Source organism: Anas platyrhynchos, chromosome 3 (genome assembly GCF_047663525.1).
Source record: "Anas platyrhynchos isolate ZD024472 breed Pekin duck chromosome 3, IASCAAS_PekinDuck_T2T, whole genome shotgun sequence".
NCBI classification, from domain to species: domain Eukaryota; kingdom Metazoa; phylum Chordata; class Aves; order Anseriformes; family Anatidae; genus Anas; species Anas platyrhynchos.
Window position 1 is genome coordinate 31,640,710 of NC_092589.1, and position 23,893 is coordinate 31,664,602.

Genomic DNA, 23,893 nt, shown 5'->3' on the forward strand with positions numbered 1-23,893 from the left:
AGCTGCTTTGGTACAATCTTTTTTTTTCATATTAAACTCCCTTAGCACTTTAAGGTCTAAATAATGCACTAGGGACCACTTGATTTTTTCTTGTGTCAGCTACATGGTATTTCTTTGTTTTGACATATCTGTATAAATTCAATGTCCGTGTAGGTGAACAAGTCTTGAAAATTGTGATTTTTTTTTAGTGTTTTGTTGTTTTTTATTTTTTTCTTTCCAGTGGTCTTCTTTTTGGCAGAGCTATCTTGTTATGAATCCGATTTTAATTGTTCCATTACAGAAATGTCAATTTAAGGAGGAAAAGCCTCAGATTTGTTCTGTGTCATAACAACTACAGTGCATATCAAATGGCTGCCATCTGGGTTAACTACACGACTTCTTGCTCTGTTGTTCAAGAGCTTCAGATATCAAGATGCTAGGCTTAGTGAACTGACATGGAGCAGAAGGTCCTTAGATCTTTTTAATACAGAACAGAAGCTTCATGAAAGAAAGTGGCAGAAGGTTGCTGCAATGGTGGTGTCTGGATTCTGTTGGCAGAATAGGAGTAACATGGGGGAGAAAAATAATCAGTCCTTTTATGTTTATCTCATGAATTTCCAATGCTTAAATGTGAAATATTGTAAACAGGAAGCCTGTTGGTATGTATCTGATCTTGCAATAGGTGATATTTTCAGTTTCTTTGATCCAAAGATTGTTCTTCTGTCTTCTGTCAGTAAGCCTATACTTCTCTATTTGATTTCATTGCATTGTAATGCTCAGGAGAGCTCAACAATGTCCCTTCTGTCAAACATAAGGAAGCAATGGTCAATAATAGAACTCAAACTCTTTGACCCATCTCATATCATTAAATACAATGCCTCTGTTCTAGGTTATCTTAAAACTTTCTAATATGATCATTAAAACAAAAAATGCTGAAATAAACATTTGTTGTTGTAACGAGATAAAGCCCAACTAACGTTTGGGCAAATTAATTTGTGTGAGTAGACTTAAAATTTCTTTGTTGTTTGACACTTTTTTTAAACATCTTTCCTAGAATAAGAATACATGCATTTAGTCTGAACACTTGTGTTCTATTGAAACTAAATACAAACCTACAAAACAGATGTTTAAAAACTGTAGTGAAAAGTTCTTATTACATGCTTACCACTTTCATAAAAATATAGAGAATGCTAATTTTTTTGCTTTTTTTCTTTGCAGATCGCTGAGACCTATTTTCAAGAGGAGGAATGTATCCTTTCACTTGTAAAAATTATGTGTTATTTAAATAATCTGTCATGATAAAACATAAAAGACGTACTTTACAATTGACTCACAGGCTGTGGGACAGGTGTAGAAAGAAATAAGAGCCCTAATTTACCCATGAGTGAATATATAATATGTTAGCAAGTCCTTCTTAATCAGGCATCTGGAATATGAGTTAAGTAATAAATCCACTTTCAAAACCTGTGCTGATACAATCATTAGCAGTTGTGCACAAACAAGGAAGTAAGGAAATGTTTCCAAAGGACATCTGTTTTATAGGGTAAGTTTTGTTGTAAGTACTATTAACTGGGAATATGTCCAATCCAGATAGCGCTTATATTCTCTTTTATCAAATAGGGCACTATCGTTGCAAGAACAAAATTATCATAACAGTTGATTAGAATAGGTGCTATTAGTGTCTAGATTAGAATAAAAACACCAAACACTGAGCTAAGGGAGATCAGTAACTTGCATACAATAGCAGCATGTTTTTGTCAAGTGCTGTTTAGTCCAAGTCACATTGAAGTAGTTTGAGAACCTTGTCACAGGAAACTGTGGGTAATTGCTTCTGGGAACAGCTATTTTGATTTTTTCATAGATAATGCAAACAAGTTTGATCAGCAAGTTCCAATAGCTGAACTGCTAATAGTTACTCCGATATATTTCAGTATTTCTGGGAGAGAGTAATAATATTTACATTAAAGTGAAATGATATTTTTAGAAAACCTGTACTGAGTTTTTCTCTGTTTGCTCTTGAAGAAAAATTTTCAGCCTATAAAAAGAAGAGGCAAGTGGTAAGCCCTTAAGGTATATATGCACTAAGGTGCATCATAAATTCAAAAAAATCTGTGCATACAAGATTAACAAGATTAAGAAAAACAAGATTATTTCTTTATTGTGTAATTTGTTACCTTTGTAAAAACAAACAAAATGAAGCAACTGGGCAATTATAATGATTAAATAACAAAGCAAAAGAAGCTCAGAAAGATATCCTTGAAATCTAGCCAAAATATGTTAGGCTGTAGTACAAAAACAGAGAAACTACTGTAACAATATTTTAAAAGGAATATAATAAGTGAAATACTTATCACTATCTTAGAAAACATCCATCAGAAAAAAAATATGTATATATGTAATGCAACTTAGAAAAATTGAAAAATTCTGTAGAGAAATTATTGCTCTTAATGGAAAAATACAGTAAATTTAAAATGCAGTATACACCTGACGTGTGGAATTCAACACCATGATATAATGCATATTTATGAAGGATATCTCATCTGTACTTGCAGCCATCAATTTCCTGAGGTTAATAAAGAACTTACTTCATCATGTTGCATAGTATCAATTATCCATGATGGGCATTTTAATTCATCCAGTGTAGAACTGCGTATTTAACAATAATTCAGGGTTTGTTGCTGTGATCTCCTCTCTGATCTGTAATACTGTTTCTAATAACAGACATCTTGAAGGCAGGGAATAACAAGTACCGATGGTGTATTCACAATGGTTACTTTAGTATTTTAATGAGAATGAATAATGGAATTTTTTACTATATCATTGTGAACTTCATTCAGACTACTACTATCCTTGTGTACTGTAGAATTAAATTTGAAATAGCTGACAAAACGTGGCTTTAAACAAAACAACTAACAACTGAGCACTGCTGGAACTAGAATTGTCCTAAACTATTGCAAATTAGAAAACTATCAGTATGCCTTTCTGAATACATTGATAACCTTGAAGGGAGGGTAAAGAGTTCTTCATGTGGAAGAAAAGTAAAGAGAATCTTCAGAAAAAAGAAAAAAGGTGTCTCAGCTGTCCAACAGTGTTAAATGCAGTTGTTCGAAAGAGGGTTGGTGTCTTTGTAGAGTCTGAGTTGGGAAAGTTTTTGGTTTTGTGTTTTTTTTTTTAATACTGTCACCAGCTGGTCAATAAGAAGGAGCTGTATTTATGTTTATGTTTATTGACATACAATTTAATATCTTGAGAGGCATACTAGGATTTGTGCAATGGTTTTGCTTTTCATTTCCCACAGATTTTATTTTCTGAAAACATTTGTCAGCATAGTAACATTTTGCTAACTTCTTTTCTAGAACAACTTGTTGGCCACAAGACATGGGTATAGGTAACAGCTGAAGAGAATAGGGTTTTCATTTTTGGAACTTACATGTATTTGGTTCTCGTTTGTTGTATTCATGTCTGCTATTGTTTTCTTCCTTGCGTAGAAATCTAGATGCTAACTATTACTCAGTTTGATTCAATAATGTCAAATTTCAGGTACATAATGACTGTCCTTTCAAATACAGTGTCAAATACAAATAATTCATAATATGTTTGTATACGTGTGCTTTCTTCTTTAACCTTCCATTAAGATGAGAAGGCAATGAAGTTCATTCAGCTTGAACGATTGTATCATGAGCAGCTGCTTGCTAATCTTTCTTCCATACAGGAACAGTGGGGTAAGTACAGGCTAAACTAATGTAGTAGAAGGAAGAGTTTGATTTATCTTTCTAATTAATAGAGCTTGCATTTTTACAGCTTAAAACTGTGAAACAACAAAAGTATAATTTATATCACAATTTCTCTTGTTATGAGAAAAGCTATCCTTCTTTGGATTCCTTTTTGCACATATCATGAAGAAAGCGCAAATAGTTTATTATCCTTTATTCTGTCAATTGAGATTTTGATCAACAGTTGTTTGGGGGTTATTTTTGTCTTAAGGTTTGTTAATATGATATTACAAAAATAAAGCACGTTGTGACAAAATGTGATGCTTTTTACACAGTCTGAAACAAGACTGTAGAGCGTGTGCAGAGGAGCTGTTAATATTTCTCTATGAATTAATTTAGCATGCATGTTTTATGTTAAGCAAATTTAACTTTTATAGTACTTTGCATAAAATATTTTGGTTTAATTTAGAAAGAAAATGGAAAACAGCAGTTTCTAGCCCAGTTAGAACGCTGAGGAATTCAGCTAAAGAACTGAGTAGTGAAGAGCTGGAAAAGCTTACTAAAGTTTGTTCTTCACATCAACAGTAAGTAAAAGAAAACATCATTACTTTTACAGTACTAATATGCCAGTGCAGCTGTTGTCTAATTAGTGCTATGGTTGTTTTTAAAAAGTCAATCCCAAAATAAAATCTGTATCCCATTGACTTCAGTGAATGTGCTTATGAAGTGGTTTTTGTTCCTGATATGCAATTGACATGTTTCAGTTACCATCAGTTTTCACAGTGCTCTCATACGATTTGAGGAATGTACAGGGACTAGATCTGGACTGTTTTCAGCAAGTCATTACTTTGCCAAAAACGGAGTGTTGAGTTAGTTTGTATTTTCAGCCAAAGTAAAAACTGAGAAATGTTAATTTAGGAAGAGACAGACTGCAGATCTGATGATGGTGCTTGTGCCTATACCTACTGTTCTAATCATTGTTTTTAAATACAATTGCCTAACACCTCAAACTCCAGTACTCACAACTACTCAATTGGACTTTATTTGAAAATCTTTGACATTTTAGGACAATCACTAATGCTTTGAGTCATTCTTGTTACCTTCTGTTGATTTCCTATGGGTTGCTTAAACACTATGAAGCAGAAATTCTGTACTTGACTAGCGTGTCAGTCTTTGGCAAAGTTAAGAAATATTTGTTTGTACCTGCTTTGCCTGATCCAGCAGCCTCGCGAACCATTTTATCACAATATAGCAAACTTTTGAATAGTGCCTGGGGTGCACTTCTAGATAAGGGATAAGAGACCCATCAGGAAGGTGAAGATCTGTTATTTCATGGGTGAATGTCTTACCTACTAGGCCTTTTAAGGGACTGGTGAAAAAAGGATACTAGCTACCACTGAAAAAATCATCATCCAAAAGATGTTCTCTATCAGATGGAGAGAGAATTTTTTTTTCAAATACGTTTGCTTTGGCTTAGTCAGTTGGATGTAACAAAACCAAAAATATTCCTGTTGTTCACAGAGTATGATGTAGCTTCCACATTTTTTCTGTGGATGACAATACAGAAGTTGAAGAACACCCAGGCCAATCGTCAGAGCCCAGGCTGAGGTTGTTTGTTGTAGTCCGAATGCATTTGGGGGGAATCCCCAGAAAGCATAAGCCTGCATTTCCATGGGAGGTAGAGGCAGCTCTGGCACCGTAGCTGCAAGTTTATTCCCAGAGCCTGCTGCTGCTGCAAGATTCTACTTTGTGTGCCTGCAGGGTTCCTTAAGCTACATTTTATATACGTGACTTTGCAAGCTCACATGAAGATTAGTATTCAAGACTATTACAATTTATATGCCACAACTAGCAGCACCTCCCTAGGCACTGAATTCTCACCTTGTTGAGAATAACTTTGCTTTCTCCTTCCAACTCTTACATGCAGCCTCACTTTAAAATAATAAAAATTCAGTTATGTAAATCATTCCTGCAACTTGATAAAAATGAGGATTCTGTTCATGTGCCATTATTAGTTCTCTGTATAGAAAATTATTACTTTTCCAGAACTCTCTAGGCAAAAGTCTACTTGATACATTTTTTTTTTAAGATTTATACTCAATTTATTTTGCAATTAAAATAATACTTTAAGACAGGGTCTTGGAAAATATGAGCATTTTGCTTTTTAAGTTGAAAGCAAGGTACACATCGTGCATGAATGTTTACACAGCTTGCAAAGTCCACAGTATTAGCAATGCTGAATCACCTGCGAATCCCAGTGGAGTCAGTAGGAGCTGTTCTATCTTACAGTAGCCAGAAAATATGTCCCAGTGTAAATAGTCTAAGGAGAGGCAAGTAAGGTGGTGGTGTTTGTTGTTTTTTTTTTTTCCCTTCCTCAACCTCTGTTATAGCAATCAGTATTTTTAATATCACTAGATCCTGTGTCCTTACGTGATTTTGAAAGTTGGCAGTGTTCTCTTCTAGCAAAAAGTTGTACAGGAATTTAGATCGCTTGATATGGTGCAGTAACTTATCTTTTAACTGCTTTCTTAAATAGGTGGGGCAGTGTTTGTGTTAATTGGTCTTTTGATTATATTTACATATGGTACGGATCTGTGTTTGAAATTGTCTTAGCATGCTGATGCTGTTTCAATGTTAGAAAAGTTCTGTGCTAATATTAGAGCAGAGAAAAGGCTAATAGGATTTCAGTGACATTTTTTATGAAGAATGTTGTTGCTGAGTAGTTTAATTTATTCTTTTTTTCTTTACTGCTGCAGGCCACAGGCACCCAAAAACAAGGTAAGGAGCCATTTATGTGAATTTTGCTTTGCCAAAGACTGCTAATAAATATACTACTAATATTATTAGACATAGTTTTTCCAGTTTAGTACAGAGCCACTTGAAGCTTGAATGTCTCAAAAAGTCACAGTATTCCGGTTCAAAAATGACAGGAAATGCTATCATATTTTACAGCCAGTAGCTGCAGAAATTACATGGGAAAGTGGTTGCTTGCTCCAGTTAAAGGGATCAGAGGATTCAAAGAAAAGAGAAGCTACTGCTTTTAAATCAGGTATGTGTGTGTATGTATGTACGTGTACATGCATTTGCTTGAAATATTGTCCTGTAATAACGTATTCCTATAAAAATTATGAAGCTCTTTCACTTGAAGCTGCAGTTGGATTCCCACAGATTCATCCATTTTTGCATTTTATTATTTTTTTCAAAAATAATTCTGCAATGGACATGTTATGCAATTGTAATTAGTCATTGATACTCAGAATTGTAATTAGTAATTCTAGCCCCCATCAAAAGAGTTACTTTTAAATGAGAATGTGAGCATGTGTTTACAGCAGCCTCCATAAGGTACAAAACTGTGTAAAACTAGACATGTAAAACTATATGGTGTACAATCTGATGATAGATAATAATAATTATACAAATAGTGGCCAATCAGTATACTTAAAAATATTATTAACTAGTTTAATTATATGTGCTACACTGATTTGGGGCTATATATTTCTATAACAGCACAGAAAATTGAGGAGCCTTTTGGGTTTCTTAAAGAGAAAACTATAGTTCTGTTAATTTTTTTTGGATGTACTTTTATGTCATTTTCATCCTCCTGCCTTGGGGAGCAGCTGCTTTATTTGAGAAATACGTTAGAATCATTGGGGTCTTATGAAACATTTGCCATTTAATGAATTGTTAAAATGGAGACAGAGAGGGAAACAGCATCATTAGGCTACTAGGCTGTGCTTTATCTTTCTCTCTTTGAGCAAAAATGTTCTCTTTATGCTGCAGTCCAGTTGCCAAAAATAGCTTGAACTTGAGGACCTTTCCTCAAAAACAGACAGAATTTCTCACGAGATGAGGGTTGGCCTAGGTGACCTCCAGAAGTCCCCTTCAACCTAAGCTATCCAACAAGTGCCTATCAGCCTGGATGTTCAGAACTTGGAGTTAATGAAAATACAGAATAAAATACAGAATAGCAAAATGATAATTCTCTAGGTGTGTGGACTCTCCTCATCTTCATCCTTTCTTTACCACGACCACTATACTGATCCTTCGCTGTCGCAGCAACCTATCTAAAACCAAAACATTGAAAATGTTTTGGAAACATTGCAAACATGCTTGACAGCTCAGAAAGCAGATCAAAAGAACTGAATGTCCTTTTGGTTTCGGATGGTTTAAAAAAAAAAAAAAAGGAAGGTACATATAATTACATCATTTTTATTCCAAGTGGGAGCAAAAGCTTTCCAAAGAGCAGAAATTCTGACCTTTTGAAACTTCTGAATTAAGTAGCATTTTTTGTAAATGTTAAGATACAACATCTAGAAATATTAAAATTAATGTGAAAGTAATTAATGGTGCAAATGGATTTTTTCATGTCTTTCTCTTAATGTAACTCTTGTCAAAATGTCGTCAAAACCTTTGGGTTTCCGTGAAGTGTTTGTAAATTAATAAAACTCTGTGTTCCATTATAAAGCTGTCCTGCTGAGAATTTTCCATCAGTGCTGAATACTTTGTCAGTACAAAGATAGGGGTATTTCAAGCCTACCTCAAGATTAAATGCTTAAGATTTACAAGAAATGATTTTCACAAATTTGTATGTTCTTGAGGAAGCTATGACTCCTGACCTAACCTGTTCAGCATGAGCCCAAATTCATGGGCCTTCTCACTGTGAGCTTACAATGCTTATATTCTGCTTTTGTCAGTTTTTTTCCTACATCAGAAAGAACGTTTTTTTTTTCTTCTTTTTTTCTCCCAACATCCTATGTAGAAATGTATCTGCCAATATGAAAGGGAGAACTACTGAACTCAGCTGCTGGTAGTAAAGGTGTGACTTACAGTATGACAGTAAAAGGAAATGCACAAGTAGTTTGAAGACTGTCCTTCATGTGAATTTGTGTTCTGTTACACTTTCCTCCCTGGCAGATTTTATCTTTGATTCTACCGACAGAAAAATTGGGCCCTTAAAGCTATGTGTGCATTGAAGGATGAGAATTGATGCATACTATATCCATTCATTTATTTGGTTTCTAACTGAAAACTGTAGTGTTAATTAAAGATAATCATGTTTGTGTGTTTTATGAAATATTCTCTAGTGAAATGATGAATTTAACAAAACACTTTGCATAATTTTGCAGTGTGTACATAAAACCTTATTTTCAAGGTGTCGAGAAACTTCTTATACCCTGTTTTCTTTTAAGCCATAAAGGATTTGTTTTTAAATGGACAGGGACAAAGACTGGGCAAGTATGAATTGCCCACTGGAAGAATGCCATCGTGTTCTCAGCACTCCCTGCTAGACTGCTTTGGGGTAACAGAATGAAGTGACTACAGGTTTCTGCGATGAACAAAGCTGGTGGCAATTTAATAGTAACTGTTTCGGGGGGAAAAATCTTAAATTGCTCTAAGTGCTTTGCTGCTAGAAGATTTTCTGTAGACACTTTGTTACATCTCCGACAGATAAAAATTGCTGCCACCTTGGTGGGTACATCTTCATTTAACTTGGTAGGAAAAAGCATCTTCTGTAATGTAATCTTCAAGTGTTTGTCTCAACTTGCCTTGAGTATGTGGCGGGCATGAGTTGTCTAAATCAGGTGTTTTGAAGTAGGTGTACAGAACGTACTGAAAGCTGCTGAAAATGTGACGTGCAGTGTAATGGTGATTGTTACCTCTCAGTTCCTGTACCTTACAGACAGATAACAGTGCTGGCATCATTTATTACTTTCTTAGCAATAGAAGCCTGAGCTCAAGGGCCATCTCTCTTGGTAAAGAATTTGATTTAATTTCCGTTCCCATTTAATCTTTGATATTGCAGTTGGGGCTACCAACAAAGATGCCTGCTGTAATGTGGATGTATCCACTGGGGGAAATTGACAGATGGTAACAAAATCTTGCCCCAGTAATCCAGGCTGTGTTTGAACTCATGACCTATATGTGAAGGGCTCAATATCACGTTACAAATCCCTTGGGCTATCTACTCATCTGTATCTAGTTTTCAAGAAGTCCCAGTCTCGTACCATTTCTTCATTCATAAGTTAGGTTCCCCATACTCTCTCAACCATTAATGTTGTTCTTTTTGTCTGCATTTTGAAACGGTTGGGTATTCTTCTTCAATTCTCAAGCATATCTTTTCTATGCTGCCTTGTACTTCGCTATGGAAATAGTTTAGAATTTAATAAAATTGTGCCATAAACTGAAATAATGTGACTATTTCCTAAAAGGCACAAGAATGTGACCCTGTTTCGTGTAACAAGTAGAGGAAATCGCTCAGATTTAAAGTGTTTTAACAGGTGAGGGAGGATAAGATTATCATAGAGATATGGTAATATCTTCAGTCCATCTTGTCAGGATGTGTACAGTTAATCAGGGCAGTGTTTGATCTCTTTGTTAATATATTCATGAGATTTTCTGCTTTTGGCTGTGACCCAAAAAATGCAAACAAGCATTTTCTGGAGGTATGAATTTGTTTTTTGGAGTTACTACTATTACTGTAACAATAGTCCTACCGTAGCATTGTCTTAACTTAGTTTTTATTAAAGTTATGGAGCAAAAGTGAGTTTCTGTTATAGTTAGCTTGCTTTGGTATTCTAATGCTGAATACTCCTTTTCTCTCTTCATAAGCCTTAAGGGCAAGATCTGGCTTTGAGCTTCTCATAATGTTTAATGTCTCGTAATTTTATTGGCAATTTAGGATAACCATCTACTCTTTCATTAGCAGATCATGTCAGTAGTAGGTGAATTCACAAACTATGCAGAATTCCTCTGGGTTCTCTCTGAAATTTCAGATCAGAAAAATTCTCTAATTGTATTGTAAATATGAATACAGAAATAAAACGAATCCAGTTGCATTCTTAGTATGTAAACTAACTTTCAATTCCAAAAAGTAAATCATTATGCAGTCTGCTATGTAAAATATCATAATTAGATTTTTAATTTACCATTAACTAAAGGAACTAGTTACCCACTTAAAAGAATTTAATTTAAAATATATTAAATCAGTATAATTTCGGTTCTTTTCAAGCAAATACAGAGATCTTGTGCGATAGATACACCAGCATCAAAATACATTTTTTTAATAGTTAAGTGCATGTATCTGTACTTCAGGCCTCCATAATGTGCAGTCATATAAAATACATTTTAGAAGGAATGTAGCTGTTCAGAAAGACACTTGAATACATATTTTGCTTGAAGCATTGGGAGTAAGTCTGTTTCTCTTCAGGAGAGCACAGTATCATGTGCTTAGCCTGCAAGAATGTGTGTAACACTGTGTTAAATCAGGAGTCAGCTTTTCAGACTACTTGAGACTAACAAAGCTTTCATTCTGCCTGGAGCATTAAGTACCTCCCGATACAGGAGCACGTTTTAAAGCATTAGCTTCCAATGTTATCAAATGATAATATATTCTCTCTCTCCTCTGCTGGTGCTTTAAATCATTTAAAAACACTGGAACTGTTTTCCTGTTGCGCTTAGGTACTGAAACTTGTCCTGGCGTTGGACCAAAGAAAGAAGATAAACAGCTGAGCATTCGTCCTCCAGGTGAAAACAAAACTGAGAGACAGAGCGAGACAGCAAGCCTTTCAGTAGCAGCAGGAAAGGACCACATGGAGGAGCAGCACTGCAGTGCTGAATCAACATCGGAGCCACACACCCAGTCCACAGGGACAGTGGGCAGGCCTTCTTCAGGCTGTTTATCATCAGGGGATGCCGGTAAAGATAACAGTTCGCAGCTGAGAGAAAGGCAGCTCTCTAAGGATGCAGAAAAAATAAAAGAGACAGCTGGGGAGCCTGGAGTGAAAATCTCTCCTGGGCCAATGGTAGATGCTGTGGTTTTAACAGATGCTGATTATATGCCTACTGATTCGGTTTCTACTGATAAAGATGTACAAGCTGATAAAAATCTTCTCAGATCAAAACATGTTGCTAGTTCTTCAGAAACTGCTGGTGGCCAGCTCGGAAATAGTGATTTAAACCAGCAGCAGAAACAGCCCGATCATGATGATGAAAAATCTCCCCAGGACAGAACTGCATCGAACGTGTGCTCTGGAAGTCATAAAGTGTCTGAGCATGAGAGTACTGCCCTTTCACGAGTATGCAAGGAAATGCAGAGAGCAGCAGGACAGGAGGAGAAGGTAAAAAATGAAGAACAAGAAGATTTTCTTCTCAGACTTTTAAATGGTAACATAATAGACACTGAAGAATCGTTTGTAAGCTTAGCAAACCAAGAGGATTTTGACACTGTTCCAGATATTTCACCCGAACGAGCATCTTACAACTCACTGGAAGCTTTATCACTAGATGACAGCTTTTCTTCTCTTGATGAACTTGCAAGAAGGATAGAGATTGCAGAGGTAAATACTGTGAATCCTATAAAACTTTCCGTGTTACCTTAGTTAAAATATTTTAGTCATTGCCAACTTCAAAGTGCGTTAAATACTTGTCTTTCTTTTTTTTACTCTGAAAAGAAACCTACATTTATTTACTTGTTTTAATTCAGAAGAAAGTTCCCTTTTATCTCTTTGTGTCCTTCTTGCAAAGTGTTGCTCTGTGCTTCTAAAAACTATATTGATTTTTGCATATTAGTGTGAACTCATTTGTCTTTTTTACATAAGCTGACAATTCCTGTTAAATTATGATTTTATTGAAAAGATCTACATAATGCCAATGATGTATCATATGGTTGGTTTCTATTCATAGAATGAAATTTGATTTTCTTTCCTACTCCTTATATTTGAGAAGAGCTTCATACATAGTAAACTCTGTATATGCTTGTATGGGCTTCTAATTTTGTCAAGCATAGGAAGTTTTGTCACTGAACCAAAAGTAAGAAAAAACTTCTAAGCCTCAACCCCTCTTTCTTTTGCACTTCTGATAGGTCCCAACAAGGATGAGTGCTACCTAAACTAAAATGTTCTTCTGAAATACAGAAGTTTTATTGCTTCAGGACTGGTTCACAAAGTGTATGATTACTTGTTTGCTATGTTTGTCTACTGGTTTTGGTGCATTTGCTTCTGTGGGACCTTAAAAGCTTTTCCTTTAAATGTAAATATGAGATTATTGTGAAATGATGTGATTCCAGATGCTGGAAGGGGTGGGCTTGTAAGATGGTATCGTGTTAGTTTGTCTCTATTTTTAATGCATTTAACAATACAGCATCCCTTAGCAATACAGTAACAGTACTTCTCTATAGATCAGAAGCTAATGCATGGAGACCAAGAACCCACGATCGCTCAGGGACTGCAGCCAAGCAGGAAACTAAATACCAGAGGTCCATGCTGATGTTGTTATATCTTTGGCAAAATCTCCATGCTGGAAACAGAGACCTAAACAGCTTTGTCTCCCTTCCAGCACCAGGCATCCTGATCACCCCTAAAACACCTTTTCTTTCTGTGGGATGTCAGGAAGCATACCACATCCTGTGACTGAGGGCCATGCATACACAAAGCTGCGTTTACTTCAGCTTTTTTGGATCCAGCAGTAGCTGTAAATGAGCTCTTCACAACATGTGACATGTGGGAACCCATAATACATGTTCATTATGTGTTATCAAACTCTTGCGCTAAATCCATTGGCTTATATTCACTGGCTTCAAAAAAGATTATTTTATTGACAGTCTGTGCTAAGCCCATGTGGATGTATAACAAAAGAGCAGTTTAAATACCATCCCTCGGGATGAGATTTCTTTTGAGCCCGATGGAAGTTCAACATTTTAAGCCACAGAAGAGAACTGTTCTGGTTCATGTAGAAAAATCCGAAATTAACCCTACAGCAGCTATTTTTAAAGTGGTGTGTTGTGCCATTTGCCTTTTAGAGGATTGGATAGGAAGCAGCATATCGATACTGTTAGAAAAGTTATGCTTGTATTGATTGGCCCAGCAATTGATGACACTGATGCTTTACTGAGAATCTAGTGTCATTTCTAATTCACTGCCCTGCTGCTAGGACTGCCAGTACTCTGATAGCAGAGAGGAGTCTCTGGAGAGGTAAAAAGTACCTTGAGCCTTTGCACAGCATTTTCCCTGCCGTATAAGGCATAACAGTGGCTGGCACTGGTGGAGTCTTCTCCAGTCTTTCTTAGCAAGAGGCTGGATTTGTGTGTGAGGCGGGGGGATAAATCAGGGAAAAGCAAAGAAGGGTTCATTTCAACACTGATTAAAACCCACAATACACAGCCTCTGAGGTGTTTTACAATACCTGAAATCGCTAGGTGCAGCAGGGTGAGTTACAATACAGGCACAGCAGCCTATGTTGTTTGATTATACATTTATATTTTGTTATTCCAGTTAATCTTATCACCTGTCATTACCTTAGGGGTTGCATTTCAGAAGTGGTGAGCACCTACAGCTTCTCTGAAAGGCACCAGAGGGTTTGGGACCTCTGAGAAACTATCAGCATTTACTTTAAGTGGTTTTGTTTTTAGTGCCGAAGATTCCACTGACAACAAGCAGACTGATTTTGCATCCAGCTTTAACATTTCTTTGTTGTCTTCATTTTCCACCTTTGAATTTCTGTTGTTCAGGTTGTGGCCATCTAGTAGATTACAATGTTTTCATACAATGGTTATGAAAGAAATACCTAGAAAATCCATTGGTAGCCACATGTGTAACATCAACAAATCCTTACATGAAACGTACCACAGTGACAATTAAAAAATTAACTTGGATGTGATAAAAACTTTTCCTGGAGCAAGTATTTACAAAATTATAACAAATAAGTTAGAAGAGGGTAGAAGTAATGACTGTTTTGAAATAACCTAGGCACAAAAATCATATGATAGAGCAGTGCAGGTGTAATACTAATTTATTGCAAATGGGGCACAGTAAGTGTTGTGTATGCATTTACTGGTAGGAAGGGATTTTTGGCCCCATATTGAGCAGTCACCTCACGTAGTTCTCTAATTTGGATATTTTATGTCATTCGCTTTTCAGCTACCATTTACAATAATTAATTAAAGACCGAAAATCTCCTATATTCTGACTCTGCCGTTAAATAACTACAAAAAATGAAATAGCATTTTACATATTGGAGTTACACTGCGTATTTCTTCACTAGTACAAACCATACACAGCAATGTGCAAATGATGGAAAATCACTGTCATTATGTAGAAACTACATTCATACAGCTAGCAAAGAGCTTTGGGGCACAGTCAGCAGCTGGGAGCAACAGAATTCGCAAGAGTATAACCTCTTCTTGGATCTCGTTGCTGTCATTTCTGTGTGAATGAAATGACGTACCAGCAGTCAGATTGTAACTTCAGTAACGTAAGGTGCATTTTGCCATATGAAATACAGCTTTTTCTGCAAGATGATTAGGGAAACGAATAAAATCTTGATGTTTTTCTCAATGGCAAATTACCATTTGAAATTTCTTTCTGAAAGGAAAAGTAGTGAGACTCCTTACCACAGCATAAAGTAGTAGCTTCTAGATGGCATTTTTTGTACACCAAGACTTTAAAAAATTACTGAGTATGTACTGACTAGCAGCTGATTTGATTGCAGAAATGAAGTCTCCAGAAAGGAAGTGTGGAGACAGTGCCTTGCTGAGATCCCCTGTCCTCTTGTACAGCTTGGGTCCTGTAGTTTTGAGTCTGTGAGAATTACATTTCTGCATGAAATGCTTATGTGGTGTCTGAGGAGCAGGAGGTATTTGGTTCTGTTTAATAGAGCCCCAATGCTTGCGTGGTAAGCACAATAACAGAAAAATGGTTAGAGCTTAATTGTGGTATGAATGCTGAATCTGATTAGTTAGCTCCTTTTCAAAGTCAGATTATTCATATATCTGATGTATCATTATATTCCTGCACGTAATGTATTTTATTAGCAGAGTTTGGCCTGCTTCTTATAGTTTAGGCCAGGGCTGTTTTGCCTTTTGTCAGTTTGTTGTACAGCTATGTGTGACTGCTTTAAGAGCCTGGTATTGCTAGAAATAAATTGGAGGCTTCTGCCAAGTCACTGAATCAGGAATAAATCCCACAGAAGAATATACAAACAAAACTCCTCCTTGAGTAGTTCTCTGCATTTAGACCAAAATACTTCACAGAGTGAACTTTGCTTCCATGCCTCCAGTTTTGGGGGTTTATTTACTTCTGCATGCTGTGACTGATTGCAAGAGGCAAGGGTAATCTTTCTGTCAGAGTTTAAAGTTCAGGGCCTTACTTTTATAGTTTTGTGTGTCATATTTATAAAAGTATGTGTATAATAGTTGGAGAAAATAAGCATAATGTAAGAAGCTTTTTAAATAGTTTACCAGCACATGCTGTTTTAAACAAAGAGAAGAGGAAGAGAGTTTAATTAGATTTATTTATTTATTTATCTACTTGCTTCTTTTGCAGTCTGTATATTAAACCTTACCCCCCCAAAAAAAAAGAGTTTAAAACTTTTCTGTGTGCAGCAGGATCACTTTCTGTTACTACTGGTAAAAAGAGAAGAGCTCAAATATTTGGCAGTTTGAGTAAATCAGTAGTCACTGCTGCTTTCCTTGCTGACTGCTGGTCGATGTGCCACCATACACCTGCATGCCATTTGCAGTTTCTGGGTGGTTGTTACAAAAGGCCAGCAGAGCCAAATGAGTTCAGTTACACAAAGTCCAACAGCATCTTGTATTAATTATTTAGCTTAGAATTAAGAAAAGGTCCTGTGTTTCAATAGTGTCCTTTATGTAGCTTTTTATGTAACAGAGCTGTTGGCTGTGCCGCCTGCTGCAGGCCTACATTTTCCTCTTGTGGTTCAAGTCAAGCAAAGGCTTGACTTGTGGTTAGCTGTATTAACCACAGTCCCCTAGTTAGACTCCAATTTAAATAATGTTTTCTGCCTTGTTAAATTCCTCCTGCCTCAAACACTGGGATGGAATACTTCTAGTCTTGCATGGCTGTTAAGTCCCTGTCCTACCACTTTCCATGGCTATTTAATTAATGGGAGATGGATCTAATATAATCTGCTTGTATATTGCTTTGAAATCTTTCTATAAGAAAGGTGCAGAAAAGAATATTGTGTTTACAGTTGGTTAAATTGAGTGAGACTTTGTCAGTAGCAAGAGGGACACTATTCTTATGTGAAGATCTGAAGTTCAGTAATAACATATTAATGACTGAAAATAAGAAAAATAAAATATTGTGATGTGTGTTAGGTAATTTTCAGCTGCAGTTGAGAACATCGTAGGAAAAAAGGTGTAAAAGTTGCTTCATGCAGAATTCCGTATCTTTGTATTTGCATTTGCATTTTAATAATAAACTGTACCCTGGGTAGGAGGCATACTTCTGTAGGTGCTTTGCAGAGCAAAAGGAAAACCTTGATTCCAAGTCTGGCGACAGGCAGATGAAATATTCCAGGTATGTGCATATGTCATGCAAAGAAGATATTCTGGTCGGAGAGCCTTAAAAATCTGATCTGTTGGCATTTGCTGGGCCAGGAGAATGACGTTAGCTATGCTGATTATATTGCAAAATCAAAAGACCTTGCTCACCCCTTTTAAGCAAAAGAAGGTGTTTAGAGTAGAGAAACTCATGCTGCATCAGTTAGGTCTCTTGCATTTAGAAGTAATCCTGCAACAGTTGGGTATGCTGACAGCAAAAGTAAGCGAACCTCAAACCTCGTTGTAGCAAGACTTTTCTGCGCAAGCTTTTTACGTAACTGTAATCACTGAAACACATTTCCAGGTAATCCCATCAGGCACAGCCCTCAGCTTTTAGGCTTGGAGGAGACGGAGCTTGTGCCACAGCCATTCAGATGGCAGGAGCCAACATCTCCCTCCCGGGAAGGCCTGCCCCGTGCTGCTGTTAGGCCAGGCTGACAGGGCCCGGCCTGCCCCAGGTGATGTTCCCCACACGCGCAGTCCCAGCTGCTCGAGCAGGCGTAGCCAGCAACAGCTCGTCTGCTGCGTGGGTGGCTCGGGACGATCCATTGATCCTCTTTACAAAAGCGATGCCGTACTTAGAAGCTTAAAATAATCCACTCTTTTAAAGGACATAATGTCATCTCGCCCTCCCAAATAAATGAGTCAAATTAATACGCGCCTACACAATCCCCCTCCCTTGTCACAACATGGAAGGATAAGTATTTATTTTCTGGCTGGCCTGATAAATTTTCGTGGCAGCTCTGCAAGGCTAATTTAACATCACCAGTAGACACTTAACCCCGGTGCACTTGTCTGATGTGATGAGGAGCTTGCAGGCTGTTGTTGCGACTTGGTTTGTGCCTCCACATACCGACTTAAACAATTTCTTCCCACCACCTCCACACTTTCACTACTTCATACGTACTTCCTTGCCTTGTTTCATTAAATAAACCATTCAAGCTCTTAAGTAGATAATCAAAAGGGAAAGTGAATATCAAAAGGGGAGTATGTCAATCTTATCCTCTCAGCTGTGTTTTGGGGAAAATTTTGTTATGCTGTAGACATAAATCCACAATTGCCAGCCCTGTTTGTTGCTGAGGGCAACAATTGAGGGGTATAAAGTACTGCCAGAGCAGAGACATGCAAATTTAATTGCCACATTTACCGGTTGAAATGTTGCAAATGCCAAATGACACAGTTGGTGCCGTGCCTATTGGATTGTGCTCTCCATTGTCTGTGTGCAGCGCACCATCTCTAATTATAGCATGCATTGATGCATTACATAAGCTTGTGGTATGAGCAAGTTTAGGACCGTAAGTTACAATGTCACTTGTTTTCTGGTTTTCTACAGCTCTTATAATTGCAATATAAATGAGCTTTTATGCATGGTCTTCCAATTTAGTTAGATCATGGGGTGGTTGGCAGGCAGTTGTCTGCAGCTATGTTGTCTGGAAAGTAGTCTGTTTTTTCACTTTGTTTTTGTGAAAATTATAGCTATTTGGGGTCATGTCTCAGGTGAGCTGCAAAATCAGTTGCAAATGTGATATTTTCTCATCTGTAGCACAAATTTATACAGATTACCTTTCAGTTTAACAAAGGTTATTGCTGATCAACAAGGCAGGTTTTAGAAGGGGCTACTCAAATTTATGAAGAAATGGATAAGACTTTTTCAGGTAAAGATGATCTCAAGATTTAAAAAAAAAAAAAAAGGCATGGTGACTACAGAGCTAAGGAACAGGATTTGCATGTATCTGTTTTTCTTAGGTAATACTTAGATAATACTTGTGTCAAACCTTAGTATCATCCATAGATTTTCTTCATTGCTTAAGCTGTTATAACAACTTCAAACAGCTAAAGTTCTTGTTAAAGTAATGAAAGAAAAATGCCAGCTGCTTTAAAGAGAAGAGAATTTAAAAGCCCGCAAGCAGTGAGTCTTACACGTAGTTTCACTGAATGTTACCGTTAGCATGTAGATTGCTACACCTGTGAAATATCAGCATGTTCTTGAACCCTGTGAGTTTGTTAAAGCACAGTCTGCCAGTGGGTTATCACATTTGGCATATGATCCTGAAAGCCAGGTGCAGGGTTTAATCAGGTGACTCTTCCTATCTAGTTTCACATATATACTGCTGCTCTGGCAATTTTAGCTTTTTTTTTTTTTTATATATAATACATCCATGTATCCTACAGTCACATCCACTTTCAATGTGTATAAACTAAGATACACAACGTTCCTGCATCCTTCTCACCCAAGTACCACTTCATTGAAGATCTTTTCTTTTGTGTAATTGCATCCATGGTTGGCAGAAATTGAAGGTAAATGGTATAGCTGAATGTAATGTGTAAAGTGCTGCACCTGTTCTGGGTAACTTTGTTTGTATTAATGCTGTCCCCTACTTTACTCTTTCAACTCCAAGTGGTTTCTCTCTTTTCTGTGACTTCAGAAAACTGGTTGGTGCTTTTGAATGGTAGGATCTAGGTGCATGGTAAATTTGCCATAACAAGCAAAAACATTTTCTGATATGTAATTAAGAAAAAATATTTTATTGATGGAGATAATTTTACAAAGGTGTTTTGTGGTTTTTAACTGATGAAAATATTGCTGGGGAAGATTGAAACTGTTGTGACCTGTTTCAATAGTCAAACACCATGCTGATTAGTGCCCATCCATTTGGCTCAGCACCATTTCATGACAGCATTCTCACATCTCCATTATGCATTCTGCTCCTCATATTTCTCCTACTTTCTTTTCTGTAATCACTAGGAAATTACAAAGTGCTGGTTAGTCTAACATCCTAACATGGCTTTGTAGAAAGAAAAGTATTCAAAATATATTGCAGCTAAGTCAAATGATACAGGAAAGGAAAGGAAAGAAAAGTGACTTGTTGAACGTATCACTGTGCAAGTTGTTTGGGTGATCAATTTGTAGGAATGGTTTTTGAACTCCTACTTTATCCTGAGAGCTTATTACAGTGTGGAGCTCGCATCTATCCAGAAGCAAGAAGACTTCTTTTTCCCCTGGTGTTTTCTCTTTTTTTGTTCCCACTCTAGCTTGTCGTCTCCCCTAGGCAACCAATCACAACATTGAAAAATTAATCTCGCAGTGAGTATTTTTATAGTCTCTGCAGGATTATGTCTTTGGAGAGGCAGCAGCAATGTCATTGACCTCTTATTGTCCTTGACGATAGTGTTTTTGACTGGAAGCCTTCTCACTACTGCCCCAACCCATGTGATTTACTAATACGAGTTTAGAAAGGAGCTGATGCAATGAATACTGAGTACGATCCAAACAATGCATGTTAACTTTGATTGCGATTAAAGACACGAATTGTCATCTTACTCAGCTACTACACAGTAGAACGATGCTGAAGCTATCCTGCATATTAAGAAACAAATGCATTCAATAAGGGGTTTTCACAAGTGCTGTAATGTTTAAGAAATGTGGTGTGGAAGCCATTTATCTCTTTATCTCACTCACTCCTTAAAGCTTTTGTTACATAGATTTCATGCTTGGATTTCTCACGTTGTACCAATCACTTTCAAATGATTTTGATAATCTTTCCTGATAGATTGCCCCAGCAGAAGGATTAGTGTCCATACTGAAGAAAAGAGATGACAGGGAAGGAAAAGCAATTGCTCAAGTCCAGCAAAGGCAAACAAAGAGAAGAGTCCGATTCCAAGAAATGGACGACACTTTTGATCAAGGTATTTTAACACTGTTAATTCATGGCATGCATGTGAAGATCTTTTTGTTCACAAGAGCAAAGTGGACATTCATTTTATGTAGTACCTTAGCTTTTTAAAACTTAGTCAAGTAAAAGTTGAAGGTGATTGATCAAAGCTTATTTTATAGCAGGTTTGGTTATCAAGAATACAGAAGGAAGGATACAACAGATACATTTCTGTTTTAAACTCATTTGGAACTAAGTCACAGCTTTTTCCTCTAGCTGAATAATTTGTGAGGGACACGTAATGTCCTTTCAGGAATGCTTAGTGCTTAGGGGCGGTAGGTGTAGGTTTTCTACCTGAACCTAATCCATGTAGATGAAGAGGAATGCAAAAGGAACAGGTCTTCTGTGTTTTGTCTACAGATAGCTTCCCAGCCTTCTCTATTAGACCATGGGATTGAAGAGCATTAGATTTTAATCCTGCTTTATAATTAAACATCTGTATGAATTTGCTAGCTAAACTTGCTAGAATTTGGATAAATGCCTTGTCTTTTTGACGGGCTAAATAGCCTCACAAGAAATACAATATATTGTTGGTATCCTTTTCTTTAGCATAGTTTATTGTTACTCCAGAAGCCTTGAAATACCGGCTTCTGCAGAAATTCTGTCTTTAAACAGAACAGGCAAGTGAATGTCTGTGTTTTTTGTTGTTGTTTTTTTTTTGTTTTTTTTTACATAGCCCAAAAACTCACTTTTCATACTTTGAAGGAATTACATCTCATTGTTTTGTCCTTTGAGACTAGATATAACTTTTATTTGCCAAGATCACTTAAACCAACAAAAGAAACCCTAATGAATGTATAGTAATGAAGCAGCAATTTAACATTTTTTCTCCCCTTTGAAGTGGTAATTGTTGGGTAATGGTTATTGCTAGTGGCACAGGTAGACAGACTTGGCTCTTCTCGCTGTGACTACAGATTTCAGGAGAGGAAGTTTGACTCTGTTTTCACCAGCCAGTGCTGACTGTTCCTAGTATACCTCCCACTCTGAAACTAAGAGTAGTTAGGCATGTCCTGGAGGGGAGAGATTGAAAGCTGTTTTGGGGTACTGAGGGTGAATATTGGTACTGCAGAATTTCCAAACATCCTAAATCAGTGTAAGTTGTGTTTGAGGTGAAAGCAGTTTCTTTGGTTGGTAGAAGCCTTTCTTAGGCCTTTCAGTTCTGCTAGACTTAAATGGAGTGCAGACGCTTGATCAATAATGGGAGGTTCCTTCTCTGGTATGTTCAGATTTGCTTGATAGGACGGTTGGGAACAAGTGTAGAAAAGATCCCTCTTAGGCCTGATGTTCTCCAGAAGTTGAAAACTGGCCATTGGATGTAATGGAAAGATGTTTCATTTTGCACACACAACATTGTCTGCTTTTTGTGAAGTAAAATGGAACAAATAGACCTAGAGAAGAATCTAAAAAACTAAGCATGTGGGGACTCAAGAAATAATGGTTTTCATATGCCTTTGGTTTCTATTGTTCCTCCAAATTAACATTTATTAATTCTCCTCTCTGAGTGTTGTAATGCTCAGCATCTCCTCTTAATGATTAGCTAAGTGAAAGCGTATTGAGAACTGGGGGAGGGAGAGGGAAAAATAACACTAACTGCAGAATTAAATTGGTATGAATTACTACTAAAAAGTTATCCAGCGATATTGTCTTGTAGGTATTACTATGTAGAGAAAAAATACAGAAAGGAAAAAAAAATCAGGTAACATTGCTTAGCAGAAATCAACCAAGCAAGCAGTTAGAATCTTAAAATAATATAGAAAGTGAGTCCATTAGTTGCTTAGTTGCCTCTTCCGGAGTGAACATAACGTTTTCTGTCTGGAAGGAGATTGCTAGGTACGTCCCACTATATTCTTTAATATAGTGTGGGAATTTATGAGCTTGTTATTTTGGTATCCCCAGAATCTTTTAACATGCAAGAGCAAGATGTGTAGAAGAAAAAAGAATCGAAGCTTTATTAGTGGGCTGTGCTAATGCTTTGTGTTGTGATCCATGTTGCCTCATTGCCTTCCCTTTTTTGGGTCTGTCTGTTGCCTTGTCTAATTCTTGCATCTAAACCGTTTGGAATAAGGACTAGCATTTTTGATTTTAACTAATGCATTGCTTACTTAGTGAGCTGCTTGCCCATGAGCAGAGTTTTTAAGTGCCATAGTAATTTTACTTCAATTTTTAGCAATGCAGTTAACACTTGAAACAACCTCTGAGGACAATTGTCAATTAAAATATGCAAATCGAGATGAACTATAGCTACATGTATTTTTCATGTATTTACGTGTAATATACGTATGTATATAAGCAGATACTCATTGCATTAGTTATGTTTGTCAACATCAGAAGTTGTAGCTTAATTCATGAACCAAACACTTTTTTTCACATTATGTGACTCATGTTGTGCAGAAGGTCAGAGCAGGTAGCTGAAACAATCTGATTTGACCCGTAAACATTGCCAATGTATGCGGCTGCTTTTCTTGGGTGTAGCACGGTTGGTGCCCATACTGTGATTAAATTCTATGAAATGAATATTTATCATTCCTGGTTCACCAATGAACTTTTAAGTTGTTGAAATATTAATTTTTTTTCTTTGTTACCTCTGACTCCAGGAATTTTCCTCTATTCACTGAACTCGGTTATTCAGTAAATATTGCACTGTCACTGTTGCCAATTCCTACAGCATATTACTGAAATGCTATAATTTTAAATTTCGTAATTATAAATACATGCCTCTGTGCCTATACTATATATATATATGTATATGTATGCTTATACATACATACACTTACACACACATGCCCCTCAAGGAATCTCATGAATTTATATCATTGTAACCCTTTCTTACCTTTCTGCCAGTCTCTACCTGTTTTTATCATTTTCACTATACTCATATAAATTAGTGATATTTTAGTCCTAAAGGACTAGCTTGATCAAGTGGCAGATAATTTTAAAGGCATCGAGATATTGAACTTTTAGTATCATTAATGTGGTGATGAGTTCCACAAAAGTATTTTGCAATCAGAGCTCTCCGAGATGACCCAAATGCTCTTTGCAGCCCTAAGAAAGTTGGAGTGAGAAAAGGCTATCTGGTGTAAGTGGTCCCTGATAGCTGAGGCACTCTAGCGCTCTTGAGTCATTTCAGACACAACTCGCGTTTTTCCCTTCTT

General features: G+C 36.7%; 1 protein-coding gene across 4 annotated transcripts in view; it reads left to right on the forward strand.

The window, feature by feature from the left end:
- CNST (consortin, connexin sorting protein) overlaps window positions 1–23,893 on the forward strand; it is a 54,381-nt gene that overhangs the window by 25,210 nt on the left and 5,278 nt on the right. For all 4 annotated transcript variants that reach the window (XM_027453860.3, XM_038176764.2, XM_027453864.3 and 1 more), the window contains 7 exons: window positions 1,198–1,228; window positions 3,615–3,701; window positions 4,162–4,276; window positions 6,449–6,470; window positions 6,645–6,741; window positions 11,151–12,028; window positions 20,580–20,715. In XM_027453860.3, the coding sequence (XP_027309661.1) occupies window positions 1,198–1,228; window positions 3,615–3,701; window positions 4,162–4,276; window positions 6,449–6,470; window positions 6,645–6,741; window positions 11,151–12,028; window positions 20,580–20,715 (1,366 nt within the window). The remainder of the gene's footprint in view (window positions 1–1,197; window positions 1,229–3,614; window positions 3,702–4,161; window positions 4,277–6,448; window positions 6,471–6,644; window positions 6,742–11,150; window positions 12,029–20,579; window positions 20,716–23,893) is intronic.